The sequence below is a fragment of the Dipteris shenzhenensis genome, chromosome 24 (assembly GCF_047967505.1).
Source record: "Dipteris shenzhenensis isolate YYH24624 ecotype China chromosome 24, Dip_SZ_1.0, whole genome shotgun sequence".
Lineage (NCBI taxonomy): Eukaryota > Viridiplantae > Streptophyta > Polypodiopsida > Gleicheniales > Dipteridaceae > Dipteris > Dipteris shenzhenensis.
The window spans coordinates 51490107-51509518 of NC_141619.1; the positions used below are offsets into that span (position 1 = coordinate 51490107).

General features: G+C 44.1%; 1 protein-coding gene across 1 annotated transcript in view; it reads right to left on the bottom strand.

Moving 5' to 3' along the window:
* The window catches only part of POP2 (Pyridoxal phosphate (PLP)-dependent transferases superfamily protein), a 131151-nt gene that overhangs the window by 101260 nt on the left and 10479 nt on the right, over positions 1-19412 (bottom strand). The window contains exons 2-6 of the mRNA XM_087395108.1: positions 8794-8915; positions 8514-8598; positions 8159-8231; positions 7757-7854; positions 7563-7655 (exon numbers count right to left, since the gene is read on the bottom strand). Coding sequence (XP_087251234.1) covers positions 7563-7655; positions 7757-7854; positions 8159-8231; positions 8514-8598; positions 8794-8915 — 471 coding nt within the window. The remainder of the gene's footprint in view (positions 1-7562; positions 7656-7756; positions 7855-8158; positions 8232-8513; positions 8599-8793; positions 8916-19412) is intronic.

A 19412-nucleotide genomic window follows, 5' to 3' on the forward strand; every position in this document is an offset into this window, starting at 1 on the left:
AAAAACTATGAAGGCAAGTAGAACTGAATGTATGCCACCAAAATAGATTGGACAATCCATAGCCGAACATGCAATGGCCAAGTTGCTAACTTCCAGTATTCAAGCTTTTTCTTCAATTTTGCAAGTACCCAGTCAGTTTGTTGGCGACGAGTAATCATCCAACCCAAAGGATAACCAAGATGGCGAAGCAGCTGAGTAGGCGGGATAAATTCCCCCGGCCATAAAAGACTATGCCAGTCTTTAGAATGCAGTGGCAACAACCTAGATTTCTAAAAATTCACATGAAGTCCAGCAACCAGACCATATAGCATGCATAAGGGAAGAAAGATCCCTCCCAGTATTTTGCAGAGTAAAAAAGGAATCATCCGCATAAGCTCGAGCAACCATCAGTGCAACTTGCATGAATCTCTAGACCATTTTGCACTAGATGAAGGCCATCATGTAAATATCCTTTAATACGATCAACCACCATTTTAGTGACGATCTTATAAATAACGGGCATGAGAGTGATAGGCCTCCAATCAACCAAAGATTCACATATTTGCTTCTTAGGAAGAAGCTTTACAAGCCCCTTCTTACAGGAATCCGGCATGTGTTGATTTTGCCAAGTGCAATTGATCATACGCAGCAAAGTAGACTTGAAGATATCCCAATATGCAAGAAAAAATTTAACAGTGAGACCACAAGATTTCCATCTACTACTGCATCAGATAACCCTCTTTCAGTGAAAGGACTTTCTAGCTCCAAAGCCTGTGCAGGAGAAACAATGGGAGAGACATGTTGTAATAGGTGTCTCTGTGCTGAAAGAACTTGTGAAGGGGTCCCATCTGCATGTCCGAACTGTCGAGAAAAGTGAGTGACACAAGCTGCAGCAAGTTGTGCTCAAGAGGAAGTCCAAACACCACCAGGCATAAGGGCAGGGGAAATACTTTTAGAGTGCCTCTTGTAGTGTAAGCTTTTAAAAAACTCTTTTGACGAACGACCTTTATCTAAGAAGGCCCTCTTGCATGCTCTTGCCTCCCATTTTGTGATTTTTCTGTAATCATTACATTGCAGACAGTGTTTAGCCCAACATAAAGACGTGTTTTCTTCCATACACAAAGGGCAAAAGTGATTGAGCTTAGTCAAAGATTGATCAGTGTTTTTTGCCTGAGCTACAGTGTCCCTCAAGCTTTTCATGTAATTTTTGCCATAATCACGAATAACTACTTGCATTCTAGCAACAAAAGCATCCCAGGCATAATCAATATCAATGGGACTCTGGTGTGAAAGAGGCTGAAAAGCATCACAAACCATTGCCTTGTATGCATCATGCTCCAAGTAACTGTTGCTAATAATGAGCAGCCTTCTTTGTGACAGCCTATAATCTGGCATTTCATGAAATGGTAACCTCAAGCATAGAGGGGCATGATCTGAATGCGTAAAGGCATAATCCACCCACATTTTAGTAGCGAGATAATCATAATGATGAGGGTTAACCTTATACCAACGATCCAGCCGAGCCTAATAAGAAGATTGTGCATTATGTTGGAAAGTGTAGCTTGGCAACATGGGCTGTGATTCCTTCCAAAGATCAACAAGGCTGAGCTGAAGCAATAATTGAGACCAATGATGTCTCTCAGAGGCCAACATATGAGTATTACTAGAAGTATTATCTCCCTGATGGGAAGCATTCTTAAAATCTCCACAAATAAAAGCATGTTGTCTCCAGGGATACCATTGCATCTCTAGACACACACACTTTTTTTTTGTAGGAAGAAATCTTTTATTGCTGTAAAATAATTACATTCATAGTTACTTCAAAAGTGGAGTAACTACTACTCAACTGAAGATCTCAGTATAAGCTGTATATACATCCTGATCAATCAAACGAGTCTGACGCAATCATAGAATGATTGCTGTAGAGATCGTTTGAAAAAAACAAAAGATGAAAATAGGGGATCACCAAAGACTATGATTTCTGTCCATCCATAAAGTCCACAGTGCCCAGTAGCGAACCCATACAAAAAATAAGTCAAAACCCTGTCTAGCTGGATGAAAACCAAACCACCAGAAAAACCTGCCAAAAGTAACAGTAGGAAATCTCACTCGAAGCCTCTGTCGGATGAGAGCGATGAAGTCACAAGTGTGTGGACAGAACCAAAAGATGTGAAGCACAGATTCAGTATAGTGTAGGCATCTGTGGCAAACAGCCGGAGCAATATGTCTATGTGCGAGTCACTGGCCAGATAAAAAAATGCCAAGCAAGACTCGCCAAAGGAAAAGTTGTTGCCAAAGAGGGACTTTATAATGCCAAAGGAGACGCAGTCGTTTACTCCACCACTTTAGTGGGCGATCCATATGCCAAACAGTATTTGCTCTGTCAGAAATCCAAGGCGGAAATAATAATACTTTATACAGAGATGACACTGTGATATGTGAGAGCTTCAAAGGATGGGCTGAAGAGAAAGAAGAATGTAAAATCCAATCCTCAAGCCTATTCTGAAGTTCCAAACGAGGTACCGGCAAGAACGGTTGAAGCATTGCTGAAATCCTATGCCATAAAGGACGATAATGAGCTCCCAAACCGTATTTGCTAGCAGCCATAGAAAAGCATAAAAGATTGCCATCATCCTGAAGTACATCTGCCACAGAAGAAATGCCTTTGAAAGAGAGAAAATGAGAACGTCTGGGTTCTTGTATGGCCAAAGAAGGGTGGAATACTTTAGACCAATAAATATTCTCAGCCCTCAAAGAATTTCCCGACAAAGAATCCCGGCCATTCCATTCCAAGTGGGATAAAATATGTTTCCAATCAAGAAGCAGACGAGAGACAAAAGGGCAGCCTCTGATCTTGCCTTGGATAGAGCCAAATAAGAAATCCCACTGAGTAGGCTGCCAATGCCCAAAGGCAAAAGTATGAATATGTAATAAAAGAGAGCGGATCATGAAAGCCCAAGGCTGATCTCCTTGCATAAACTGCAACATCATTTTCCCTCTGTGAGCAAGTAAATGCATTTGAATATTGAGAATGTTCAGACCCCCGTGCATCTTTGGAGAACAGAGACGATGCATAGAGAGTAATCTGAGACTTTTCTTGTCATTTTTAAACACCAGAAAATTTCCATCATAGCTGGCATAAAGGAAACCAGATCTGCCTTAGTGAACATAATGAGAGGCAGATAAAATTGCATGTATGCTATCAAAATGGATTGTGTTATTCGCAAACGAACATGTAATGGCCAAGTTGCAAGCTTCCAATATTCAAGTTTTGCCCTCAACTTTGTGAGCACCCAGTCAATTTGTTGAGAATGGGTGAGTCCCCAACCTAGAGGATAGCCAAGATGTCGAATCAATTGAGAAGCGGGAACAATTTCCCCAGGCCACAAAAGATTGTGCCATTCATGAGCATGCAACGGCAACAATTTTGATTTCTGAAAATTGACCCGAAGACCAGTAGCCAATCCATATGTAGAAAGAGCCTGCATAATCATGGACAGATCACTCTGAGTATTTTTTGGGGTAAAGAAAGAATCATCAGCATATGCTTGAGCGATCATGCTATGACTGCCAGGAATCTCCAAACCGTGCAACTGGTCAGTGTCCAAAAGGTGGTCTAGATATTGAAGCATTGGATGAGTGGCTATGGCAAAAAGTAAAGCACTTAGGGGACAGCCTTGCCTAACAGAACAACCAAGAGTCCAGGTTGTAGAAATATCTCCTGATTGTATGAAGGCAGCTTTACTATCTTGATATAGCCAAGTGATAACTTGCTGCATTTTTGTGCCAAATCCCAATGTCTGCATAGTCGATGAAATAAAGTCCCACTTAACAGTATCAAAGGCTTTGGCAATATCAACTTGCAATAGCAAAACGTCCTGCTGCGCGTATTTGGCATATTCAATTCCAACATAGGCATTAGCAATGTTATCTGTGATATGCCTACGCGGAACAAAACCATATTGCGCAGGATGCAACCCATCATGTAAAAACCCCTTTAGCCGATCAACAATCATTTTGGTAGTAACTTTGTAAATGACTGGCATAAGGGTGATAGGTCTCCAGTCGGCCAAAAATTCACAAATTTGCTTTTTTGGGAGGAGTTTAACAAGACCTCTCTTCCATGTGTCTGGCATTTTCTGATTTTGCCAAGTAGCGTTCACCATATGCAGCAATGTATGCTTCAAAAGAGGCCAATATTCTAGAAAAAACTCAACTGTAAGACCATCCCATCCTGGAGATTTCCATCTACCACAGGATTTGATTGCATCAGACAATTCCCTCTCAGTAAAAGGTTCCTCCAATTCCAAAGCTTGAGTAGTGGAAATAATAGGACAAACATGCTGTAACAGTAAATTTCGTGCAACCAAAACCTGCTGCGAGGGAGGAACTGCAGAACCAAACTGCTGACAGAAATGATCAGAAGCAAGCTGTAACAGTGAGGTAGTCCATGAACCATCAGGCATAAGCACCCTGCAAATTTCTGTTTTTAATCTTCTCTGATGCAAGCTTTTGAAAATTTGTTTGGAACAGTAGCCTTTATCTATAAAGGCTCTTTGTCTTGCTCTAGTCTCCCATTTAGCCAGTTTCCTGTGATCATTGAGTTTAAGACAATGTCTAGCTTAGCATAGTGTTGTTTCCTCATGCAGGGACAACGAACAAAGATGGCTGAGTTCAGTGAGGTCCTGACAAGTGAATTTGGCCTGAGCAATAGTTTCCCTCAGAGTCTTTATGTAAGACTTGCCATAACCTCTAATCACAACTTGCATTTTGGAACCAAAAGAATCCCATGCATTATCAATATCAATATGGCTGCGAGATGACAGAGAATGAGATGCTTCAATAACCATGGCCTTGAAAGCAGCATGTTGCAAATAGCTATTGTTCACGATCAGATGCCGCCTTTGTGGCAGTCTATCATCTGGCATATCATGAAAGGATAACCTCAACCATAGAGGTGCATGATCTGAATGCACAAAGGCATAGTCAATCCACATTTTGCATGTAACATCACCATTTTGTTGCAGAGCTACACTATACCATCGATCCAAACGTGCTTGATAAGAAGAAAGGGCATTATGTTGGAAGGTGTATCCGGGTGACAAAGGCTGCAATTCCTTCCAGAGATCAACCAAATCAAGATGCATCAGTAATTGAGACCATGCATGCCTTTCAGGGGTTAACATATGAGTATGTCTAGAGGTATTGTCACCCTATTGTGGAGCATTATTGAAATCCCCACATATAAAGGCATGATATCTCCATGGATATTGTTACATGGCATCCCAAATTGCAGTTCTTTCTCGAGAGGATTGAGGTGCATAGACAGAAGCAAATTCAAACACCTCTCCTTCAATGATGCATTGAAGAATAAGCCATCTGCCTTTATTGTCATTTAAAGCAATAACTGGTTGAAGCTCATGTTTGATCAGAAAGACTACCCCTAAGAAAGAGTGCTCCCCAGCATAGAAAATATCATAGCCACAGTAGTGACCTGTCTTTCCTGCATAGACATGTTGGTTGTGTTCTTGTAATGCCACTATGTCAGGCTGAAATCTATTGATATACAGCCACACAGATTTCCATTTCCTACTGTCACACATCCCCTGGACATTGAGTGTAAAACATTTGATATGAGCAATCATATTTACAGATATTTATAGTAAAATAACAGCTATGTACAACAGCAAACTTCATGATGTCAGCCCTGCATTTCTATCTCAAGGTCAAGGCTTCTTCCCTGAGAAGAAATATCCACCTGAAGAGTAGACAGCAAAGCAGCAACCTCTTCTTCAAGGAAGAGTGTTCTGCTAGCTGTCACTGCAGCCCATGTGATCCCAATTCCTGTATTGATCTCTGGGGTGTTTCCACTCACCATTCCAAGTGCGAGGAGGTGGAAGTCTTCGAGCAGAAATAACTTTTCTTAGACTTTGCCATCCATCAGTTGGAGGTTTCTGTCCTTTTGTTGAGGGTTGAATAGCAGGAGGTGAATGTGAAGAAACATTCCCATTTAAAACCACCGGAGCTTTGCCTTTATCCTGACTTCCAAAAAAATATCTACTACCTTTGTTTTTACTTGCAATGGAGGTAGGAGCACCTTTAGTAGGCATTTGAACAGGCAAAGTAACAGGAGGCATTTTATGTTGATTCATTGGACACTGTGAAGCCATGTGTCCAAATTTTTTACAGTCAAAACAAGCCCCTGCAAATAATCCCCATTTCAGTTTATAAAAAGCACTTCCCATGTCTACATTGTTCACCGTGACTGAATAAGAGTCTGGTGTGGGATTATCAGTATCCCAGAGAATGCAAAATCTATTCGAGTTGCCATTAGGCCGTGGTGGGCAGACCACTTTGCCTAAAGTTGCTACAATTTTAGGCAAGAGTGAAGCCATGCATTGCGGGAAGTCTACAACTTCAACCCAGACCAAACATCTGTGTCGGATTAAAGCCTGAAAATCCTTTGTGGGAGACCATGGTAATACGTGCACCATTTGCTGCCCAAAAAAGAGGGGCGAATGTTCCAAAAGCATTTGTCTGTGTATCTCATCCACCATAATGACCTCAAAAAAACCCCTGGCTGCATAGTGTACCTTGCGAACAAACGAGCCAGCTAGTGTGCGAGTCAACCAGTTGCCTATCTCTGTAGCAGGTGGCATCCGGCCTAGAAAAAATAAAATGACTGCATTTTTGGCATATTCTCTAACTGGATCCACAATTTCATCCACTTCAACCATGAGGCCAACCAATGGAACCGAGTCTTTCCACTCTTTTCTTGTGTCTGCAAATCCTTCATGCATGACATCATAGACCAGTTGTACCTCAAGAGAATCATGTACCGGGTCATGCTGACCCTCAGCCTGCTTTTGCTTCTTACAATGAACTGAACGATCCTTTTGAAAAGTTTTTTCATAGGAATAGTCAGCCATATCTTTGTAAAAAGTGGAACCTAGAAAGGAGGTACCTGTAAAGTGATAGTGGAGAAAAAAACCAGTCCCAAAAAAAGCCCGCAAGAAGCCCACAGAGAAGAGAAAAGGAGTGTATTTATAAGGAGAAAGAGAGGAAAGAGAGATGTAGAGGTCAAGAGAAGATAAAAACAGTTTTATAGAGGAAAAGAGAGAAAAATTCCCAGATGAACTATATTTCAGAGAAAAAGGGAAGATTTTGGCGATGGGAAAGGTGCACCGGACCCAGGGACCCAAGAGGAGAGAAACGGGAGCAAAAAGCCTTCAAAATCAGTGTATAGATGTAGTCCGCTAGAAAATCCCTGTATGAAATCGATCTAGGAGCCGGAGATGAACTGGTAGCAGCAAACTGTAGCAGGCGAAACAGTCCGTACAGGCCGTACACCTGTACGGAATCTGTACGGGGCTCTGGCGGGCTGTACGGCAGGTAGTAGCTGCTCCAAAACATCGTGTTTTGAGCTCTGATGCAGCGTAACAGGAAGCTGAGGCTCACGGGCTGGTTGGGGGAGGGTCTAGAGCTGTTGCGGCAGGCTGTCTCCTCTCTCTCTCACACACCTCACGGAAACTCACACACACACACACAAATACACACAGAGCATACGCACGCCTCTACCTCACCTGGGTGTCATTGGCCTCTGATCCATCATTTGTAAAGAACACTTTTGCCATCTTTGTGGGTGTGAAGAGATCGAGTAACTCTTGTGACAGTTCCTGCAAATAAACAGCTTAAACCAATGACTAACTGAGTGTATAAACATAGCACGAAGCATGTAAATGGTGCTATTAACAAGCCATCAGAGACAAGGATATACCAGCGTAGGCCTTGTAATACGGTTCCAAAATGAATGATAGAATGGTAAAGTGTTCATTTGATTCATTGCAGCCTTGATGAGACGAGGCTCATTCCCCCCTGGCAATTTAACATTCTTTCAGTCATATTCTCGGTAGGATGCAAACTATACCTTTGTTAGCAGAATTTTGAGAGATGTCAAAGATGTAAACCATTGGAACAAGCTTCCTCATCTCAAGGTTTCAAAGAGTCAGCCAACAAGGTTCAAGGATTGGATTAACATAATAATACAAGTTTCCAAAAGCATGCAATGTCAATTATATTCCAACTCCTCTTATCTTCAAAAACCCTGCTTTCAAGTTTTGCAGAACTCGACCAGATTGGCAAGATACACTCTGTAAACTTGACCACAAAGAAGACTTGCCTAATGATGTGCACCAAAGGCCAGCAAGAGTATCGAGATATTTTTTTCCAGTAGTATCATACACATATACTCCCTGAAAAGTGTCAATAACGACTCAAACCTATGAGATCAAATCAGTGATACTGATAAAAGATAGACATGGTTCAAAGTGTAAACTGTGATTTCAAGCGAAGTATAAAATTGTTGGAAACTACAAGCATCTTAAGTACTACATAATGAGGAGTTTCAATTTTCTACTTTGGGTAGAACACATCCTGGACGACTTTGTCTGGTTGCTTTTTACCAAACCTTTTGCCTGCTCGCCTCATTACAAAATTCATATTACACTTCAATCTTACTTTGCCTTGTCATTTACCTCTGATTTTTCTATAACCAGGGGAGTGGTCACTGTAGTCTGCCAAGCTGCTGTAAAAGGAGCAAGTACAGCATGCCCTCCATGTCTGCTCAGGTCATTCCAAGAAATGTCAGTAAAACAGAAAAACCATATCCGAAATTATTATGCTAGACATTCAATATAATATTTTACAAGATGGACCCACAAGAGACATTAACTGTATGACACAACTTTTCAACAATTCACCATTGTTCAAAATCAGAAATTCATTGGTAAATTGTGCAAGGAAAGGGATTCATACTTCCCCTCAACCTGCTGTTGAGCAGTAGCACCAGAAGCTCTCCGAAAACTATTCACAGCATAAGACTGGTTTCTTCCCAAAACTTGAGCTGCAGGAGCAGCCCTTGCACAGACAAATTTCACCTGTTCAAGTTTAAATGTTTATTGCTTCAACGTCCTACCAAAAGCTCACAAAATTTACTTTGCAACTATCTCGGTGTGAATACTTCCGCGAATTCAATGCAAATGGAGGTGCATAAACTGCAAACTAAAAAGGGTAAAGAGTAAATGATGCAGCATTACAAAGAGGTAAGTTGTAAATATTGCATGGAAGCAGTTCGTCTTACATTGAAGCTTCAAAAGAGATATACAAGGAGAGAAGAAGAATATCTATACTTAGAAAAGCCCAGGCCTACACACACACACTTTTTTTGGGGGGTAAAAACCAATATCTCATTGCAAAAAAATGAACATTCACTAGCTAGAGCAGCTACTATTCAAACTAAAAACAGTGAAAGAACACTTCTAGCTGGGCTAGAGAAAGATCTCCAAGAAAATGTGTGTCCTGAAAGGACTGATGCAGGGAGGAACGAAAGACACAATAAAAATCGAGTGAGGAAAGCCCGTACAAATGAATGTTACGGGCATGATATAGAGACCATAAATCCCAGTAATGACACCAACTAAAAAACTGAAAATAATCCTATGTAGAGGCATATCACCGTAACAACCACAACCTCCTGCCAAAAGAAACGTTGGGAAAACGAGCATGAAGATAAGTCCCCATTCCAAGAAGAAGATCACGAGCAACAAGACTGTTGGAGAAGTGAAAGGAAAGCATGAAGCTGAACACGAAATGAGAGAATTGCATTAGAATGAAGAAGGGTGAGGTCCATATGTGGGCACCTCTACATGAGCCACCAAGCTCCACAATCAGCTCCTAGAATCTCTCAATCATCCTATGTGGCATCTACCACCACCTAACAGTGCTTATGGGCACCTAACTGTGCCCCTAGCACACATACATAGATCCCAATGTGTGCCTGGGGCATACACCTTGAGATACCCCATCAAACCCCCCCTCAAGGGTGTCATGTGCACGGATTGGTATCTGACGTATACTAGGTACACAGAACTAGCTCAGGTTAGCCTGGGGAGGCTTAGAGCTAGGCAGGTTCTCAGGTTGAGTGGCAAGGGTACGAACTATTTATAGGTCTTCGCTATTTTTGGCGCTCAGGGCCCGAGTCTATAAAAGAGGCCCAGGGGGTTCAGTTCTCAGTGTGCAGTTGGGAGCAAGTCTCGTTCCCAGGTGCCAGGTCTGCTGTTCCTGGATTGAGTCGCGGACGCGCCCCTGCATCTTAGCGTAGCCCAAGGCCCAGTGGCAGATCCAGGGCTTCACAGCGCCACCTGGTGGTATGGGACACCAGGCTGGTTTGGATCTGATTGGGAGTTCGTGCCAGTAGCTCAGCTCGTGGCTCGGAGGGGACATCTTCTGATTCGGGATCACATCCCGTAGATGTCATGGTTGGGTGGTGAGCAGCCTGCTCAGATCTCATGTTGTGTGTGGTTGTTTTGCAGATCAGGGGTTTCAGGAGTGCTGGGACGTGTCAGTTGGTATCAGAGCCAACTCCTGAGGTAGGAACTTATGACGTGGGAATTTTTGACGGATTTTTCCTCCAGGTATGCCCTAAATTTCGAAATCTGTTGCTGCGTTTTCTGCTGGGTACCTGGGATAGGAGGGGTGGACAGATATGAGGGAAAAGGAAGAAGAAAAGGAGGGAGAGAATTCGAGATCCCTGAAAGGGCCTGTGAGAGAAGGCTGTAGGAAGCGGAGAGAGCAGAAAGGTAGGAGAGAGAGGCGAAAAGGCTGCAAGGGAGGTGTAGAGGTGATGCCTAGGGCAGTACGGTAACAGGTGGGTGCAAGGAGAGGCTCAAAGGGCAGCGAACAGGCTGTGTACAGCCTGCGTAGAGGGCTGTGTGCAGCCTGCGCAGAGGGTGCTTTTTCCGAAAAAAGCACCCCCTCTAAAGCTAGGGGAGCTTGACCTTTTTTGGAAGCAGAGCTTCCAAATAAGGCTGCCCTGCTCCCTATATAGATGGGGCAGGGTACCAGCCTACCCACAGCCTAGCCTAGAGACTTGAAACAGCTCCTCGAATCGCGAGCCAGCTTGCGCCAGCCTGCGTCAGCCGTACCTTGCCTGCGCCAGCTCTGCTTCTGCACCGTACAGCCTGCGTCAGCCGTACACTGCTTGCGTCAGCAGCCGTACCCTGCTCGCTTCCGTACGGTACCTACAGCAGCGAACCCTGCGTCAGCACCCCCTGCTCCGAGCCGGTACCCGCAGACTGTACGGACGCCGTACAGTCCACGTCAGCAACTGTACAGCCTCCGTCAGCATCTGTACGGCCTGCATCAGCAGCCGTACAGCCACATCAGCAGACCGTACGGCCACATCAGCAACACAGTTGCTGCAGGATTCAGCACGTGCATCCGGTAGCGGGTTCAGAGAGGTCTCGGGATTCGTGGGCTTCCGATTCGCCAGGTTCCAGCATCTCTTTCCATCGGCATCTCTTGGGACGGTTTTCCTCTGCTCCATTCTCCTGCTCCATTCTCCTCTGCACTTTGTTTCAGTCAGTTATTTTCTCTCAGTTCGTATTCAAATCAGATTTCAGTCATGTCTGATGCTGCAAATCCCGAGTTCACCATGGGAGAGCAGGATTTGGATTACACTCCTGTGGGAGAGGAGGATCAGGGTCTCTATGATGACCTGATAACCAAAAAGGCCTTCAGTGAATTTACGACTGCTCTAGATGGAAAATTTGAGCAGGTCAATGCAAATCAAACGGGGTTGACACAGCAACTCCAGGGAATTCAAGCAACTCTCACCCTTCTGGCTAGCACTGTGCAGGCACTCACGCATGTGGATGCCATGGCTTCAGTGCTAGGCCCGAATATAACTCCAGACCCTTTTTCGGGCGACCAAAAGTCGAGAACAAAGGAGGTAGTTGACACTTGGTTACACAAGTGGCAGGTACACTTCCAGTTCCACCCATATCCAGATGAGAAGAAGATCCAGCTAGCAGCAGGGTTCATGTCAGGTAAAGCCTTGCTATGGTGGAAGGAACTCCAGCCTAAGCCCGATACATGGACAGATTTTGAAGGGATCTTCAGGAAGGAGTTCCTGAAGAAGGAGAATGATTACGATATCGTTGGCAAGCTCAAAGCCCTCGATATGTCAAAATTAAACTTGACCTTTGAAGTTTATCTTCAAAGATTTCGGGATTTGCAAACCAGGGCTACTAAGATGGATCCAGTGACCTTGTTAGGTTTCTTCGTGGATGGTTTGCTAGACTCCTACAAGTTGCAGATAAAGAACAACAAATGCACAACGTTGCAGGAGGCCATGACTTATGCGCACATATACGATGATACCATGGCCGGTGCCAAAGCAACCACAGTTTCCGACACGAGTGGAAAGAACAAACGCAAGTTCTTTCAGCATACGACTGGTATTGGGGAGACGAAGTCTACGGACAACGCCTCCAAGAAAAACTTGACTCCAGCCAAGAATGGTAAAGCCCGTTTCCTTCGCACTCTGAGGCTCAAGAAAGAAGGACGATGCTTCTATTGCGAGGAGCGGGGCCACACAAAGAATGAGTGTCCTAAGCGCAAGAACCAAACATTGGTGCTAGGACCGAAGCTCCAGGCGGGTCCACGTACCGCAGCCAAGGGAGCGAACCAAGTCGCGATGACAGGTATTTCAGTAAATGTCATTACCTGCCCACTCTCTTGTAATTGTACTTTCAATACTTCGTTGTTTGGTTCCCATGATCTTTTCCGAGTTTATGGAGAAGTTATGGACCAACGGGTTCACATTCTCTTTGATCCGGGCAGCTCTCACAACTTTGTTAATTACAAATTTGTGCAGAAGATGGGGCTGTCCACAGTACCTAGCGACCACACCTATGAGGTGCAGCTTCCAGCTGGGAAGCAGTTTTGGGATCGCAAGGTTGAAGCGCTTCCTATCCGGATTCAGGCCTACACGGGAGCTCTTACATGTTATGTTATGCATCTCGAGCATGTAGACTTGTTGATCGGGATAGCGTGGTTTAAAACCCACAATATTCAGATCGGATGGACGGAGCATACGCTTTCTTTTGTAGATAAGGACACCCAATTTTGTATTCAGTGTGATAAAATTCCCTCTTCTCAGGGACCTATTGTATCTGCGATGCAGCTTCCGAATATATTAAACAATTCTCATTATGATGTCTATCAGTGTGTTTTGATTCCACTTTCTTCATTTGTTGTTTCTGTAATTAACAAAAATGAATTAAGTGTGTTTGAACACCGTGAATTGAGAATGTTGTTAGATAATTTTAAGGACGTATTCCCAACTCAACTGCCGGAAGGTTCACCTCCAAAACGGGCAGTAGATCATCGCATAGACTTAGTCCCAGGGGCTCAACCTAACAGTGTACCACCTTATAGGATGAGCCAGGTAGAGGAGGATGAGTTAGCTATCCAGCTGCAGGATTACCTGAATATGGGCTATATCCGCCCAAGTAAATCACCTTGGGGTGCACCTGTCCTCTTAAGAAAGAAGAAAGATTCTTCCTGGAGAATGTGTATAGATTATAAACGATTAAATAAAGTCACAATTAAGAACCGCTATCCTTTACCTCGTTCCGATGATTTGATAGACCGTTTGGCCGGAGCGAAGTATTTCACTAAGATTGATTTGCGTACGGGTTATCATCAAATCCGCATCTATGCTAAACACATAGATAGGACCGCATTCCGGACTAGGTATGGTCATTACGAGTTCCTCGTATTACCTTTTGGTTTGACCAATGCTCCTGCTACTTTTCAGCAGATGATGAACGATTTGTTCAGGGATTTTCTGGGCAAATTTGTTGTAGTGTTCTTAGATGACATCTTGGTATATAGTAAAACGCTTGAGGATCACATAGGACACCTCCGGGTTGTCTTAGTTGTTCTAAGACAGCATAAGCTTTATGCCAAGATGAGTAAATGTGACTTCTTTATGAAGGAGATCATTTACTTAGGACACAAGATTTCTTCTGAAGGTATTAGCATTGATCTGGATCTCGTATCCAGAAGGTTTTAGAATGGCCTATCCCTCAGACTGTGAAACAACTTCGTTCTTTCCTAGGATTTACGGTATTTCTTCGAAAATCTGTGCGTGATTATTCACATATCACGGCACCCCTGACAAACATATTGAAAGGTCGTGGACGCAGGTCTACACAGCCGATCCCTTGGAATGATGCAATGAACAAGGCTTTTGAAACCTTGAAGTTTTCTATCAAGGAAGCACCCGTTCTTACATTACCCGATCCTGCCCGGCCGATGCGAGCGATTATGCGATTGGGGCAGCTCTATTCCAAGAGGGCAGACCTGTAGCTTTCGAGAGTAAGAAGCTAGACGACACTCAATATCGTTGGCCCACACTCGAGAAGGAACTTTATGCTGTAGTGTATGCTCTTAAGGTTTGGAGACACTACTTGTATGGTTCAAAGTTCCTTGTATTGACTGATCATCAGTCAATTAAGTATGTGTGTGATGGATCAGAATTGAGGGGAAGGAAAGCTAGATGGGCAGAATTAATGCAAGATTTTGATTTCGAGATACGTTATCGTAAGGGTTCGTTGAATAGTGTGGCGGATGCCTTAAGTCGAGTTAAGTTTGTAAATGCTTTGTCATTTACGGAAATATCCTTAGACCTATTTCAATCCTTGAGAGGGCTATACGCAACTGATAGTCATTTCAGTTCTTATTGGCAGAGAGTCCAGGATGGGAGCTCCATGGTTGACCAGGACTCAGGGATTGTGCCACCTATGGTACAGGCGGCGGGAGGTCAGTGGATGATTAGGAACGGCTTGCTGTTCCGGAATGAAAAGATTTGTGTGCCAGATGTTTCGGACCTTAAATCCAAGATTCTCTGGGAGTGTCATGATGCTCCTAGTGCTGGACATCCGGGTATACATAGGACTCTGTCTCTTGTGAAGCATACCTTTTATTGGCCTAAGATGCATGCATTTATTGAGAACTATGTAATAGGTTGCCGAGTTTGTCAGGTTACTAAGGCAAAACGCCTTAGAAGCGCGGGCTTATTACAGCCATTACAGATTCTAGGTAATAAATGGGAAAGTATTTCCATGGATTTTATTACTGGTTTGCCTCGAACGCGCAAGGGTCATGACTCCATTTGGGTCATAGTCGACCGTTTGACAAAAATGGCTAGGTTCTTACCTACTAGAACAACTATTTCAGCTGTTCAGCTGGCTCACGAGTTTGTGGACCACTTGTTTAAGCTGTATGGTTTGCCATCTGACATAGTTAGTGACAGGGACTCAAAGTTCACAAGTAACTTTTGGGCACTTGTCTTTGAGAAGTTGGAAACTACTCTAAGTATGAGTTCCTCAGATCATGCACAATCCGATGGCAGTACAGAGAAGGTCAACCAGTTGGTTGAAGACATGCTTCGGGCATATGTATCTAAGAGACAGTCTTCATGGGAAGATTATCTACCTATGATTGAATTTGCTTACAACAGTGCAAAGCATTCTAGTACGGGTTATAGTCCTTTTATGCTTATGTACGGGTTTCAACCTAAGTCACCAGTTATGGTTGGATTAAAAGGGATTCAAAATGATGCTGCTAAGAATTTCTTGCTAGATATGCAGGAAATGTTGCAGTTTGCCAAGGAGTCTATTAGAAGTGCCCAAGATCGGGACAGATTTTATGCTAATAGAAATCGTTCACCTAGAGAGTTCTCTGAAGGAACGATGGTATATTTGCGAATTCCTAAGGAATCCAAGAGCCTAAGTACTGGTTTGGTTCCGAAATTATCCCCCAGATACTGTGGCCCATTCAAGGTCATTAAAAGAATTGGACCAGTTGCATATCGACTAGAATTGCCTCCTGATGTTAAAGTACATCCTGTCTTTCATGTCAGTAGACTGAAAGAAGTCTTGGGTGCAGATGATCAACTTGTTTCTCCTCATGAGATTATAGAAGTTACAGATTTGACTTTTATTCCTCACAAACCTGAGTGTATTCTTGAATTTCGTGAAAGACAGATTCGTAATCGTACTATCACGGAATACAAGATCAAGTGGAAGGATCGTGTTGAGGAGGATGCAACATGGGAGACATTACAAAACCTCCAAAGAACATTCTCGGGTTTTTTAGCGAACTCAGGAGTGAGTTCTTAGAGGAGGGGGAGTATGTCATGTGCACGGATTGGTATCTGACGTGTACTAGGTACACAGAACTAGCTCAGGTTAGCCTGGGGAGGCTTAGAGCTAGGCAGGCTTGATTCTCGGGTTGAGTGGCAAGGGTACGAACTATTTATAGGTCTTCGCTATTTTTGGCGCTCGGGGCCCGAGTCTATAAAAGAGGCCCAGGGGGTTCAATTCTCAGTGTGCAGTTGGGAGCAAGTCTCGTTCCCAGGTGCCAGGTCTGTTCCTGGATTGAGTCGCGGACGCGCACCTGCATCTTAGCGTAGCCCAAGGCCCAGTGGCAGATCCAGGGCTTCACAGCGCCACCTGGTGGTATGGGACACCAGGCTGGTTTGGATCTGATTTGGAGTTCGTGCCAGTAGCTCAGCTCGTGGCTCGGAGGGGACATCTTCTGATTCGGGATCACATCCCATAGATGTCATGGTTGGGTGGTGAGCAGCCTGCTCAAATCTGATGTTGTGTGTGGTTGTTTTGCAGATCAGGGGTTTCAGGAGTACTGGGACGTGTCAAAGGGAATGCCTCAGGCTATGTCAAGGATACATCTAGTCTCATAGTTTCTCATGCCATCTCATGGTGGTCAAGGATAAATCTATGGCTAGGATCTCATGCTAGCAAGGGTTCCCAAGGGTGTGAAGTAAACAAAGGGATACATAAGACCTTCCAATGGTTATCTCCCCTGCGTGTACATGCACACAATGTCTGCAAGAGGTACCATGGAGCAAAACACATACACATGGCCTACATCGTATGGTGACCAGAGGTGTTTACAAAGAACACAATAGTTTATTCCATTCATTTTGGAGAACTATCCAGGCAGAGTACCTTGACTTAACATAAAAGAGAGATCTGGAGCATATATGGAGATGGTTCAAAAAGCATAATCATCATAGGAGGCCTCATCTTGTGGAGGCACATCAACTGAGAGTAAATTGGCAGTTTCTGGTTTTGTAGTTGCTTCCTTCTTGGCAACCATTATCTTGGCAATCTGCAACAAGGAAGCCATGTTGGCATTCTCTTCCATTGTAGCATAACAAAACATTGCTTCATGATTTGGCTTTCCACATATTTTGCATAAGCAAGCCATGAGAGGGTCTAACCCAAGAATTGGGCAGTGTCTACTCTCTTACAAGGCTAGAAAAGGCTGAAAAGCTTCAAAGTACAAGCATTTGGTGTAGCAAAGACTTGTAACCAAATTCCATAAAAATCATAATGAAAATGATACTTCAACTTGCATGCTTCATAGAGGTGGCTAAATGAAAGTATTCCAAGCGAATCCAGGTATAGCAAACTAAAGGAAAGTTGTAGCCACAATTGTACTGATGCTATTCAACACTTTAAAACATCAGAAATGCCAAAGTAGCATCTAATGTAGCATCAAACTCACAACATTGTCAAAACTGTCCAAAACAGAGGCCTGATCTTGGAGGGCTTGTATCTCACTCTTCAAAGCAAAGAAAAGAGGGCTTTCTAGGTAGAAATAAAGTTGGTATACCAGAGAAGAGCCATTGAAGAAGAGAGGCGAAATGCTGCGTCACGTCGCCATAGCCAGCAGCTTGAAAGTCGACTGGTTTTTCGTCTGTTTCTCCCTCCCTGGTGGACCATTTCACTTCAAATCTGGACATGGGCTAGCTCATGCTGTTGTGCAAGCCTGGCTCAAAGGAATTTCTGAATCTCCAGCAAGTCGTATTGCACGAAATAGCGTCAGGAAGAAGGCAACTGTTGGGCGGGTCTGTGGGCACCATTGTCTAATTCCTCTGACGTGGAAGGTCGCCCATATGAAGGGTCTCTCCAGCCAGAAGGACCTTGGGAATGGTTGCCTGTAGGTAGAGAACTCAGCCCTCCAAGTGGTTGGGCAGAAAGGGGCAAAATGGAGAGGAAGGTGAAGAAGAAGAAGAAGAAGAAGATGACATGGCATAAATGGGCTCAAGGAGGATCATAGTGCTCTAATACCATGTTGGAGAAGTGAAAGGAAAGCATGAAGCTGAACACGAAATGAGAGAATTGCGTTAGAATGAAGAAGGGTGAGGTCCATATGTAGGCACCTCTACATGAGCCACCAAGCTCCACAATCATCTCCTCAGTCAGCTCCTAGAATCTCTCAATCATCCTATGTGGCATCTACCACCACCTAACAGTGCTTATGGGCACCTAACTATGCCTCTAGCACACACACATAGAACCCAAGGTGTGCCTGGGGCATACACCTTGAGATATCCCATCAAAGACAAGTCCAGATTGAGGAAGAGATACGCCTGGCAGCCAAGAAAAAGCCCACTTGTAGTGCACCTTCCAAACAAAACCACAAAAAAAACTACTGTCTGAGAGGAAGTTTGTTGTTCTAGATGGGGCAGAGAAAAACCTTCCACCAAGCAAGAGGTTTGTCAAGATGCCACATATGGTTGCCAAATTCCTAAATCCACACGCCTGAGGGAGCAAAATATGATAAGCTTTCTTGGCAGTAAAATCTGCAAATGAGAAAGGAGAATAACCTAGGATGTCCCAACCAAACTTCCCAAACCAGCCAAGAGATTGTAGTAAATAGACAATGGACAAGCTGAAAAGGTTGTTGCATGATAGTAAGAATGTGCCACACACAAGAAAGCATAAGTGTCCATGGCTAGCGTTGTTCCAAAAAATTAAGCAAAAGCATGGCCTTGCGAGCTATCACATGATTATGAGGACCCGGCAGTCGTGGAAGCCCTCAACTTTGCAGGCTTGGGTAGAGTAGCAGCCCATCTCCCATGCCACTTGGACATGACTCTGCTGGCGGAATTCCTCAAGACATCAGACAGCAACAGCAACATTGGTGTCTTGCATGATGCGGTAGGCAATCCCCACCACTACCAAATCAATCAGAACACAGTGAGGGCAGCATTCAACCTGCAGTGGTTGGGGCGTAATACTCCAAGCAGGAAAAGAAGCTCAATGCCCTCAAGACGGTCTGTCACTACGACCGCCACAAGTGTAGGGGCCGCATCCAGTGTTCACTCGACCAGCAAGAGCCTTGCAATGGCTCGCTCAAGTGAAGCACACAAACCATCATCAATATCTTGCTGAGAATGGTGAACTTCCAAGAGACGAACTAGGCTGACTACCACTGTAGCTAGATGAGAGATGATCTCAGCACCCACGGGACGTCATCAGCAATCCCATGTTGTACATGCTGGTCCTCTATTACTTGAAAAGTCAGCATCCGCCAATCGGCTTCGGCCTCACCGAGAAATCCGCCACCGGTCCCATATAGACCGAGCAAGAAGAGACAGAAATAAGGCCCAAGAGAGCGAGGACAACGCCAAGTGCCACTCCGGTAACTCAGATGCAACCGGAAACAAGTCAGCCGCTCAACCAATATGAGGACCACCAGTTGCATAAATTCAT